This window comes from Scyliorhinus canicula, chromosome 15, assembly GCF_902713615.1.
Source record: "Scyliorhinus canicula chromosome 15, sScyCan1.1, whole genome shotgun sequence".
NCBI lineage: Eukaryota > Metazoa > Chordata > Chondrichthyes > Carcharhiniformes > Scyliorhinidae > Scyliorhinus > Scyliorhinus canicula.
The window spans coordinates 54,643,917-54,656,586 of NC_052160.1; the positions used below are offsets into that span (position 1 = coordinate 54,643,917).

At 43.7% G+C, this 12,670-nt stretch overlaps 2 protein-coding genes across 4 annotated transcripts in view; one reads left to right on the forward strand and one right to left on the reverse strand.

Annotated features, from left to right (window-relative positions):
- gper1 (G protein-coupled estrogen receptor 1) overlaps positions 1–11,779 on the forward strand; it is a 40,300-nt gene extending 28,521 nt beyond the window's left edge. For 2 of the 3 annotated variants that reach the window (XM_038819382.1, XM_038819383.1), the window contains exon 2: positions 9,752–11,779. In XM_038819382.1, coding sequence (XP_038675310.1) covers positions 10,371–11,444 — 1,074 coding nt within the window. In that variant the 5' untranslated portion in view covers positions 9,752–10,370 and the 3' untranslated portion in view covers positions 11,445–11,779. Of the gene's footprint in view, positions 1–536; positions 669–9,751 lie in introns of those variants that run through there. The other variant, XM_038819384.1, reaches the window with a different exon arrangement.
- LOC119978050 (uncharacterized protein C7orf50) overlaps positions 1–12,670 on the reverse strand; it is a 431,834-nt gene that overhangs the window by 321,679 nt on the left and 97,485 nt on the right. The gene's annotated exons all lie outside the window — the stretch shown is intronic.

A 12,670-nucleotide genomic window follows, 5' to 3' on the forward strand; every position in this document is an offset into this window, starting at 1 on the left:
GGGCAATTCTCCGACCCTGCGGGGGGTCGGAGAATTTCGCCCCTGTAATGGTATGATAGCTTAGATTGTGCGCTGAAGTCTCTGAACAGGGACTTGAATCCACAACCTCCACCTCAGAGCTGCCCTGTGAGTCATGGCTGTGATTCAAGGGGATGGAGGAGAAACCCAGTTTATCAAGCATATCAAACAAAGTTAACCTCATCATTTATTTTTCTAATCATCTCAGAGTATCCTGGTTCAAACGGGCAGACTGAAAAAAAGCTTGAAAACAGCGGCTGTGTGATGTAAAGTTGTCCCCCACCCCAACGCCCATCCCATTTTAAAAGCACTCCTCTTTTCCTGGCCACAAAACAGATTATGTGGCCACTAATGTTTGTGGGACTTGCTGTGTGAAAATCGACGTCTGTATTTCCCACATTACAACAGTGACTACATTAGAAAAGTACTAACCCACTGTGAAGAGTTTTGCACAATCGTGAAAGACAGAATAAAAGGAGCAATCCTTTCTTTTTACCTTATTTAAATTTAGTACTGTACAGCGAGGTGGCAGACTTCTGATATGAAAGAGATTACTACTGTATGGATAAAGCGGATGAAGAAAATATTGCAAAGTCGCACTTCCAATCCCAAGTACCATCATGCTGCAAAGCTTGACATTATCACGCTAGGTAATTTTCATGTGGTCCATTAATCTTCCTTTCCTAACCTGCACTCACTGATCTGAATTTTGCAAGCAAACTATGATGATTAATACGCAAGTATCTATATAACATTCTCACTGCGTAAAGGTAATTCTCCTGAACTTACCGTTGGATTTATTGGTGACTATTCTATACTTAACAGCCCAAGATGTCAACTCTCCCAAAAGTGGAAATATTTTCCTGGTGAGAGAACCATAATAGCTTCTGCACGCAGGCCTCAGGTCAAAGTTGGGACCAAAGTATCCGCCTGCCAATTTGCTTTCATGCACCAATTGGCAGACTTCAGGCCACAGACTCACACGTGAGTCAGAAAGTCATGGGTTCATGTCCCACTCCAGCGACTTGAGCAAGTTAATCCAAGCTGACACCTCACTGAGATGCTGAGGGAGTGTTGCACTGTCAGAAGTGCCATTTTCCGGTTGAGTCTGCTCCCTTAAGTGGATATGAAAGCTTTGACAGCATTATTTTGAAGAGTGTGGGAATTCTCCAGGTGTCTCAACAGTTTGTGAGAATCCACAGTCATGGACGTCATGACATATATGTAAATCCTTCCTTCTTTAGGAGCTGTCTGTTCCATCTATTTATTTCAAAATAAGAAACCTCTTGAAACCAAGTTATCTTCATGACGGGTAACAAGTTTTATTAAAGGCATCATATCAAGATTTCACATTTGTAGGAAAGGAAATACCTAAAAAGCCTGAAATTATTAATGATTTGTCCAGCAAGCATGCTGCTTCTGTTTGTGAGAGTGCACCACACATTGCTGTTATTATTATGAGAGTACACATCTTAATTTCTTATATCATATTACGTGGGCGGCACGGAAGCACACTGGTTAGCACTGTTGCTTCACAGCACCAGGGTCCCACGTTCGATTCCCGCTTGGGGTACTGTTTGTGCGGAGTTTGCACATTCTCCCCGTGTCTGCGTCGGTTTCCTCTCACAAATCCCGAAAGTTGTGCTTGTTAGGTGAATTGGACATTCTGTATTCTCGCTTAGTGTACCCGAACAGGCGCCAGAGTGTGGTGACTCGGGGATTTTCACAGTAAATTCATTGCAGTGCTAATGTAAGCCTAAGGGCAGCACGGTAGGACAGTGGCTTCACAGCGCCAGGGTCACAGGTTCAATTCCCCATTGGGTCACTGTCTGTGTGGAGTTTGCACGTTCTCCCCGTGTGTGCGTGGGTTTCCTCCGGGTGCTCCGGTTTCCTCCCACAGTCGAAAGGCGTACAGGTTAGGTGGATTGGCCATGCTAAATTGCTCTTAGTGTCCAAAAAGGTTAGGAAGGGTTATTGGATTACGGCGATAGGGTTGAAGTGAGGGCTTAAGTGGGTTGGTGCCGACTCGGTAGGCCGAATGGCCTCCTTCTGCACTGGATGTTCGATGTTCTGAAGATTATTATTACGTAGTCTGCGCTCCTCCATGGTCTCATAGCTAAAGTGGGGAATGAGGGCCTCATGGCGGCGAGGATCCGGGTTGCTGTCCGTGTGGAGTTTGCACATTCTCCCCGTGTCTGTGTGGGTCTCACCTCAACAACCCAAAAAGATGTGCAGCGTAGGTGGATTGGCCACGCTAAATTGCCCCTTAATTGGAAAAAATATAATTGGGTATTCTAAATTTTTTTTAAATGGGGAATGCATCTTTTGAATGGTAAATAGTACAGTGAAAAGTGGGGAGGCGGTGGCATAGTACTGTAGTATTGTCAGAGATCTGGGGCCCAGGTTCAAACTCCACCTCGGCGTATGGTGAAATTTGAATTCAACAAAAATCTGGTGGAATTAAAAGTCTAATAAGGACCATGAAACAATTGTCGATTGTCATAAAAACCCATCTGGTTTTCTTCCATTTAAGGAAGAAAATCTGACATCCTTACCTAGTCTGGCCTACATGTGACTCCAGATCCACAGCAATGTGAATAACTCTCAAATGCCCGCCGGAATGGAGGGCAGTTAGGGATGGGCAATAAATGCTGGCCCAGCACACATCCCATAAATGAATTTTTAAAGATGTACCTTAACGACACAGACTGCAATAGTTCAATAAGTTGCACGCTCAAGAGCAATTAAGATGGGCAATAAATGTTGGCTTTGACAACGAAATCCGTATCCTACAAATGATTTTATTTTTAGTTTCCAAATATCCTGTTACGAATCCAATGCACAGCACATTCATACTCAATATATTCAGCACAGGGGCAGCATGGTGGTGCAGTGGTTAGCATTGCTGCCTCACAGGTTCGATCCCGGCCCCGGGTCACTTTCCATGTAGAATTTGCACATTCTCCCAGTGACTGCGTGGGTCTCAACCTCACAGCCCAAAGATGTGCAGGGTAGGTGGATTGACCATGCTAAATTGTCCCTTAATTGGAAAAAAATAATTGGGCATTCTAAATTTATATTTTAGAAAATATATATATATATGCATCACAACCTGCATCAAAGAATATTAGCATCTTTGTGTTTTATGCCAACAGTATCAATGTTACTATCTTGTCAATTGCATTGTTAAGATTTACTGATGTCATGTCAATTACGTTGTTAACTTTAAGAGGAAAAGGTGATGGTATTAATTGTCTTTGAACACATAAATAGGGGACTGCTGGGACACTGGGTCGAGTGGGAGAAGTATTGAGGCTGAGCAGGTTAATAAACTCTTCTCAATAAAGAAAAGCTCCGTGTCTTCTTTTGAGCTTCACCAACCAGCTTAGATCCTATTAACAGTTGATACAGCTGTACCTGCCAATGAATTGGCAGGGCTTACACAAGAGGATAAATTCTCCAGCAAATGCAGTGTAGAGAATAACAACAATACAAAGTGCTGGTGAAATCAATCCCAGTTACTTACACCAAGGGGCGATGGGTGAGAAGAGGGAACATGACCTAATTATCTCAGTTCTGATCAGAACTTGTGATGTTGTTTGGTAAAAATATACAAATGTGGCCCAAGCCTCATAAAGTCACCGTTATTTTATATAGACTAGGATTCATTTTCCAAATGGCAAATGGCTATTGTCAGTGATGTAAATCACCATTTCCCTTTTCTCATTGCCCAAAGACAGTAATCTATTTACCGTTTGCATACTTGGTCATTTTCTTCTTCTTGAACCCCTGCCCTCATGATGGCTCATCTCCCTGGCTAGAGTACAAGTCAAAAGGTGTGAGATACCCCTCTAGCTCACCACTCTCTTCAGTCAAGCAAAGGGTTAAGATCTGGTAGGGGTCTTCAAAATTAGAAAGAGCTCCAATCGGGTAAATTAAACAATTTTCATCGGTAATTAACAACTGGAGTCCATCGAGTTAAGATCACTCAAAAGAACAAAGTGAGAAGTCAGGAGAAATTTTCCATGCTTGGGTTTAAAATAGAAACCATGTTGGTATCGCAATCTTCAATAGATTTAAAAAGTGGATAAATATTTCAATAGGAAAACATTGAAGTGCAGTGGAATGCAGCTAAGGGAACAGCCCCTAAAATGTGGTAACATATAAATTCATCATCATCTTGATCATGGAGTGAAACAGCACAAATAAAGGGCATTCAGCCTATCATAGCTGCACTGATTCTTGGAAACAGACATCCAATTAATTCACGGCTCTCCTATAGCCTTGTTTTTTTTTTCCTTTTTAAGCACATGTCCAAAATTCCCTTTGAAAGGCAACTGCGAGACTTCCGGTGACGGCGGGCGGGAGGCAGCTGCGCATTGGGGGGCTCCCGTTCGGGAACGGCATTGTCCTAGGGGCAGCGAAGGCAGCAAAAGTCGGGGGAAAGCACAGGGAAGGGATATGTCGGGGATCAGTTAAAAAACGGCCGGGAAAAAAGCAGCTGAAATTCCGTCGGGGAGTGGAAAGGTCACCGCGGGGTCGGTAAAGAAAATGGAGGCTGGAGCACCAGGGGAGGCCACATTGCTTACGGCTGAAGAAATAACTACGGTGACGGCCATGGAATTCAAAAGGCAGTTCACAAAACATATGGAGACGATGAGGAAGGAGATGGGGCGGTTTTGAAAGTGCTGGTGGAGGAGGCGATTACCCCGGTGAGGGCGGCGGTAGCGAGCACAGTGGCGGAGGTGCGGGAGCAAGGTGAGGTGCTGAAGGAAGTGGAAGAGACATTATTGCAGCACAGTGATCAACTTACCTCGATGGGGAAGGAGATGCGGAAGGTGATGGAGATCAACAAGGATCTGCGAGGCAAAATGGAAGACCTGGAAAACAGATCCAGGCCACAGAATTTGAGGATTGTGGGGCTGCCCGAAGGGGTGGAAGGACTGAGGCCGACTGAGTATTTTGCCCCGATGTTGGCGAAACTATTGGGGGAGGGGGAGGATCCCTTCCGATATGAACTGGATCAGGCTCATTGGTCGTAGAGGCCTGTACAAAGGCAGGTGAGCCGCCAAGAGTCGTGATTTTGTGCTTCCGTAGGTACAGTATAAAGGAGAAGGTCCTGTGCTGGGCTAAGCAGAAGCTGGTGGTGCAGTGGGCTGAAGCTGGTATACGTGTATACCAGGAGTTTACAGTGGAGCTGGCTTCAACTGGGTGAAGAGGGCACTGTACACTAGCAAGGTGCAGTGCGGCATTGTATATCCAGCGAAGCTGAGGGGGACCTACAAGTTCAAGGACTTTTATTTTGGGACGGCGGAAACAGTGGAGGAGTTTGCAAAGGCAGAAGGACTGTGGCAGAATTGAGAAATGGTCATGTACCGATATAGCCTCATGACTATATTTTTTCTTTTTTGTTTCACTGCGTGCTGGTGTATGGGCTACAGGAGCCAACGTTGTGTATAATTGGACAAGGGAAGAAATGGGACTTTCAGTCGTAATGAGGGTTCTTTGGGGTGTGGGTGTGTATGCGGGGTTTGTGTGCTAAAGGGGCTTCTGGGTTTTCCTAGGGACGAGCAACAGGGAAAGAAACCCGGACGGAAGCCTCCATGCTGGCCGGTGTAAGCCGGCCAGTGAACGGGGGTGAGGTGGGGGGAGGGGCTGTGGCCATCGGAGCTGGCAGAACAGGGTCCGATGAGTCTAGCCGGGGTGGAAAGTTGGGGGGAAGGAACCGAGGTTGGGGGGGGAGTTTTACAAGAGGAAGTGGACGGGAGGAGTTGGGGAGGGGGGGCAGTTTACAACTCTTGGGTGTCATTTACGATGCTCTTTCGGAGGCTGGATGGCATCGAGTGTTGGGGGGAGGGGAGAACTCTATAGGTTAATGGTCACCATGGGCGATTCCGGACTCCCTTTTCTTTTTCTCCTTGGTTTGTTTTTCCACCGTGGGAGGGTTTGCTGTATTTGATGCTTATATTGACAGGTGGGCCGTTGGTTGGGGTGGTGGGAGGATGGGATCGTTGTTGATGTTAAGGGTATTGACTTTGTATTTATCACCGTTTACTGCTTGTTGGGGGGAGGGGGGGGGGTGTAAATTTTGAAGGAAAATGTGAAAATGGAGAATAAAAATATTTTAAAAAAAGAAAGGGAACTGCATCTGATCCTTTTGCCCTCTCATGCAGTGAGTTCTAGGACTAAAAATGAACTGAAGTAAAATGATTAATTCAAAGATGAATTAACTGAACAAATTGAGATCAATTATTCTCTGCCGGGGCACTCAATTTTCACAAGTATTAGATTCTTGCAAGAAACAAATTTCTATCTGTGATGACTAGGTCACTTAGTGAGCACAAGAAGTGTGTGCAGAAGAAATTCCAGAGGTTGAGGCTTAGATAACTGAAAGCATGACCTACCATTGGTTGTGCAGGAAGATGGGGATGCACACAAGGTCAGAACTGAAGAAAGGCCGAGGTCTCAGAAGTTTGTAGGGTTAGAGGACATTATAGAAATAAGGAGGGGTACCGTGCAACAGTTATAAAATCGTGACTACATTACTTTCACAAAATACAAGAATGCATTAAGAGAGAATTTGAATACAAAAGTAGGGAGGTTATGCTTCCGTTGTACAAAGCACTCGTGAGACCACATTTGGAGCACCGTGTACAGTCTTGGTCGCCTTATGTAAGGAAAGACGGAAATGCATTGGAAACAGTTCAGAGAAGGTTTACCAGGCTAATACCTGGAATGAGTGGGTTGTTTTATGAGGTAATTCTGGACAGGAAACGGTTGCACACACTGGAGTTGAGAAGAAAAAGAGGCGACTTGATTGAAACATACAAGATCCTGAGGAGTCTTGAGAGGGTGGATGTGGAGAGGATGTTTCCTCTTGTGGAAGAATCGAAAACTAGGGGGTTACTGTTTACACATAATGGGCCATCCATTTAAAACTGAGATGAGGCAAAACATCTTTCACTCACAGTGTAGTGGGTCTTTGGACCTCCCTTCCTGAAAGGGTGGTGGAAGCAGATTTTTTGAATATTTTTAAGGCTGAGGTGGATAGATTCTGGGTATTGGGGTGATAGGTTATCGGAGATAGGCGGGATGTAGATTTGAGTTGCTATCAGGTCAGCCATAATCTTATTTAAATTGCAAGCATGTTCGAGGGGCTGAATGACCTACTCCTGCTCCTTGTTCATGTGTTTATACGTGTTCATGTAAAGGAATTGCATGTAGGGCAGCACGGTAGCACAAGTGATTAGCACTGCGGCTTCACAGCACCAGGGTCCCAGGTTCGATTCCCCGCTGGGTCACTGTCTGCGTGGAGTCTGCATGTTCTCCCCATGTCTGCGTGAGTTTCCTCCAGGTGCTCTGGTTTCCTCCCACAGTCCAAAAGACGTGAAAGGTGAGGTGGATTGGCCATGATAAATTGCCCTTAGTGACCAAAAAAAGGTTAGGAGGGGTTATTGGGTTACGGGGATAGGGTGGAAGTGAGGGTTTAAGTGGGTCGGTGCACACTCGATGGGCTGAATGGCCTCCTTCTGCACTGTATGTTCTATGTTTAAACCCCCACTTGGTGACTCTTCATAAAGTTGATAAATAAAGCTTCCACACTAATAAGAACTACTTGGGCAGCACGGTAGCATTGTGGGGGCAGCACGGTAGCATTGTGGGGGCAGCACAATGTGGTTAGCACAATTGCTTCACAGCTCCAGGGTCCCAGGTTCGATTCCCGGCTTGGGTCACTCTCTGTGCGGAGTCTGCACGTTCTCTCCATGTGTGCATGGGTTTCCTCCGGGTGCTCCGGTTTCCTCCCACAGTCCAAAGATGTGCCGGTTAGGCGGACTGGCCATGCTAAATTGCCCTTAGTGTCCAAAATTGCCCTTAGTGTTGGGTGGGGTTGCTGGGTTATGGGGATAGGGTAGAGGTGTAGGCCTGGGTAGGTTGCTCTTTCCAAGAGCCGGTGCAGACTCGATGGGCCGAATGGCCTCCTTCTGCACTGTAAATTCTATGAAATTCTATGAAATACTGGGCGCGATCTACTAGCTGTTCACGCTAGTGGAATATTCCGGTCCCACGCCGGCACAGGGGTTTCCCGGCAGCGAGGGATGCAGTCACCGGGAAATCCCATTGACAACAGTGTGCTTGGTAAATCCACTGCCCATCGATTAAAAATGTGCAATAAAACACAACTTAGAAAAGCAGAGGAAAATACCATTTAATGGCGGTCAGAAAAACAAATATTTAAAATAAAACTCTGAAGCTCACTTGTGTAAGTTGAGTTCTTTGCTCATTAGAACTCCTAAGTACATTTAAAAAATGAGACTTTCTCTTAAAAGAAACAATTTTGTAGAATTTGCAACGTGGATTGACACAAGGGCCAAAAATTAAACAAAAGTTTTTTTTCCCCACAAAAAGTGTTGAAGAACTTGGATGATGTTACTATCAATCTGTGCCGTGCAATCCTGAGGAAACTCCTCTCTAACGCAGACCATACATGCCAGTCTTAACTGCCCAGGAAAACCTCCAGCTTCTCAGTCCCATTTGTCAAATTCTCCAGTTGATACAGGCCATATGAACTCCTGCAGCAAATCCTTTACGGCCGTCATGGCATTTTTACAAGTGATGCAATTACTATGCGCAAGCACAACACCTTTTTTTAAAAAAAGACAACCCCCATACTTTGCACCTTTACTTCCTATTTGAATTAGTATTAAACATTCCACTGCTTATGACAGGAAGCTCAAATGTGTTAATATATGGCTTGTCTTTTTTAAGCTATACATTGCTGCACATCATCAGCTGCATTGTCATAACTTTGTGGTATATTGATAGCCCTGTACCAAAAATAACTCCATGCTGTCTGAATTTACCAGAAATTGCACCATAATGGACAACTCTCACTTCTATCGTGCAATGCTGAAAGAAAAAGCTGCTCCTTCTCAAGGAATAGAACTGATGGAAAATCGAGGAAATAATTTTTCCCAATGTAAAGCACCACATGAATAATGCAGTGCAGCATGACATGATAACAGAAGGCTGATGATAATCTCTCTCTCCACACTATTAGCACTCAGCATGTGGAGCAATGTCACAAGAGTATTCACAATGGTGCTCAGCTGAAAAGAAAACTCCCAGTTTCAAAAGGCTAATTTTCAGCTCTGTACTGAAATCCTCCTTCAGTATGAAGAGTCTTTCACACAAATGACAGATGCAAACATAATTGTGCTACAATGATGCTTCCAACACAGCATTAGCGTTAACATTATTGTGTATGTTAAGAGATTACACTACAGCTGAAGTACTAAACAGAAAGAAGTTACCCTTTTATCAAACTGGCATTTACAGTAAGCATTGATTAACTTTCTTTCTTTACATAACAATTCCAAGTTATACGCAACACCAGTTATATGCATGCAGTTTTTTTTCTTATTGTTGGAGATCCATCAGCATATTTCAGCATTAGGTTCATACTTGCTTGAAATTCCTTTTTTAAACACATCACAGCCTCTGAATTTTGTTTCTCATGAATGTACAGAGCATAAAATGGTACATTATCATTCATACAATTTGCTAATACAATTGGACAGAATGTTTTTACCAGGTGTCTAGATGAATGCGTCATCCAACTCCACATTGCAGTATTACATTTAGATGAGGAATTGTACTGTTGTGTGCACACGAAATGTTGATCCATATTTACTTTTGTCTCCCACCTCTTCCCCCACCTTTCCATTAACTGCAGGATGCTGATTTGGATTCAATGCTCACATTGGATTTTATAGCCAGTTATCAACTGACCGCCAATAAACCGCAGAGGGGAAAGGTTTCAACTCTTCCAAGGAAGTCACCAAATAAATGAGATTCAGTCGTCACTCGTCACCGCAATGCATGACCAAAATACCATTGCCTGCTATTGGAACCGACCATTATAGGCACGTGTAGATATCTGGCCTATTAAGAACTGTAATCAACAGCCAAACGGTAGAGAAGCAACCGCCGGACAAACAGGCACACAGAGCTTTCCAGTGTCAAGGTCTCAATTGCCCACAACAAGCATCGACAAACTGGTAAACACATCTGAATGAAGGCCAGGGAGAGGCACTTTGAACTAGAGATGAGTAAAACCACATGTACTGACCAGAACCACAATGTAATTGCAGGGACCAAGTCTGTGTCCCATTGGATTCTCCAAACTGCAGATAAAGCATGCTACTATAAAGCATGGCAGATGCACTTTAGATAACTTGGGACAAATTGACTGAATGCATGAATACAGACAAATGTAAATACTTAAAACACCAAAGCACTATTTATAGATCATTCGATATATAATCTTTGAAAATTCATCACGGTCTTTGACGATGGAAGTGCACCTAGTCTCACGAATATTACTATTTTCCAATGAAAGTGAACTGAATGAATCCAGTTTCTGTAATGAAACCTTACACTGTGGCCAGGTCACTGAAAATCAAAGGGATAGCCATTTTTATAACATCAGCCTCTTTCTATCTTGCTTGTATACTGTTTTTCTATTTCCTATAGGCTTTATTGGGAATGGGTTAATCCTGGTTGTAAACTTGAACGATCATAAGAAAATGACGATCCCTGACCTCTACTTTGTTAACCTTGCTGTAGCTGATCTGATACTTGTAGCAGATTCCCTCATTGAGGTCTTCAACCTCAACGACAAGTACTATGACATAGCCATTCTGTGCACCTTCATGTCTCTCTTCCTACAGATCAACATGTACAGCAGCATCTTCTTTCTCACTTGGATGAGCTTTGACCGCTACCTTGCTCTGGCACAATCAATGAACTCTGGCACACTCCGAACTCTACGGCATGCAAAATGGAGCTGTGGCCTGATCTGGCTGACATCCATCCTGGCTGCAATGATGCCCTTTGCCGTGGTCCAGGCCCACCACACGGGGGAAGTTCACTTTTGCTTTGCAGATGTCACAGAGATCCAATGGTTGGAAGTCACTCTCGGGTTTGTCATCCCTTTTTTCATCATTGGACTCTGCTACTCGCTGATTGTACGGATTCTCACAAACGCCCAGAAGCACAACCGTCTTTGGCCAAGGCGTCAGAAGGCCCTTCGCATGATCGTTGTGGTTGTTCTGGTTTTCTTCATTTGTTGGTTACCTGAAAATGTTTTCATCAGCCTTCAGCTACTGCAAGGCACAAAGGAGTCATCAGTTTCCCTCAAGGAATCAATGGGGCACTATTATCCACTGACACGTCATATTGTTAACCTGGCGGCTTTTTCTAATAGTTGTCTGAATCCCATTATTTACAGCTTTCTTGGGGAAACATTCCGGGACAAGCTCCGCCTGTACATGAAAAGGAAAGCAAGCGTATCCACAGTTTACCGGCTTTGCAACAACACTTTGAACTGGAACATTCCTGTAGCCGCAGAGGAATCTTTTGCGTAGCAGATGAAATCACTATAAGTAAAGTAATTAAGAGGAGGCCCAAATCGCATTTGACTTTCTTTGATTATGATTTGTAATTTGGCCAATGGGTTGAAAGCAATGTTTCCAGGTCATCAACTTCAAAGTTAGTTGACTAAGCACGCCTCCAGAATAATTACTAACGGAGGAAGTCGGCCAAACAAGTTTGGGATGTAGATGGCAGCAATCTCTTGCTACATTCGTCACAGTCGCCATGCTGTTTACTTATATGGGAACTATCAATGAACACTTGTTTACGTGACTTGAGGCTTGTAGTTTAATGCATAATTATATTTAATAAAATATATTAAAAGGTCCAGAAAATAAATCCTTTCCTAAATTGGAGGGAAATGAAAAGGGTGTAGGACTCTAAAATTTTATTAAATTCTAAATGTTTTGTAAAATAATTGTACCTTAATTTACATGTGTATGTTCGAGTTTAATTACCAAGATACAAAGTAAGTTTGGCTGTGTATGTTTAACCTTCTGAAAGTTTAAAGTGAGCTGACAAGGCATCACAATTTGGCACAGAAAATCCTGGAAGCAGTAAAAATCTGAGTGTGCGAATGGTAAAGTCATTGCAGTATCAGTCACAAAGGTGTGATGAAGGCGAGGGCCCTTCAGTGGAATAGCAACCGACAGTTGTGCCAACACCAATGAAATAACACTTCAAATATACCATAAATGCGAATGTAGAGTTTACGGATGGGAATTACTGAAAGTAGCATTTATAATAAATACCAGGGAGAATGAGAATACAGTATTCAATTTTGGAGTAACCTCCCAAGCAGGGCAGGGGCTGTGTGATTCGAGATGAGGGAGAGTAAGAGAGAGAAGTAAGCAAAAGGGCAAGAGGGAGAAAGTGGGTGACAACACAAAAGTGCAAAAGCAAGGAAAGAGAAATAGAGAGAATGAAAGGAAGAACTGACACTTCTATCGTACTTTCACAACCTCAGTGCTCCCAAATGCACCTTACAGCAAGCATTTTGAAGTTGTCACTGGTGTGATAAAGGAAACCCAGCAGGCTATTTGCACCACGCAAGCTCCCACAAACAGCAGTGTGTCAAAATGACCAAATCCTCTCTTCTGCAGAAATAAAAGCAATCAATGAAACATCACCGATCTAAACCGTTAACTCCATCAACAGATGCAACCTTATTTGAATGTCACCAACTATTTCTGGTTTTTATTTCACATTTCCAGCATCA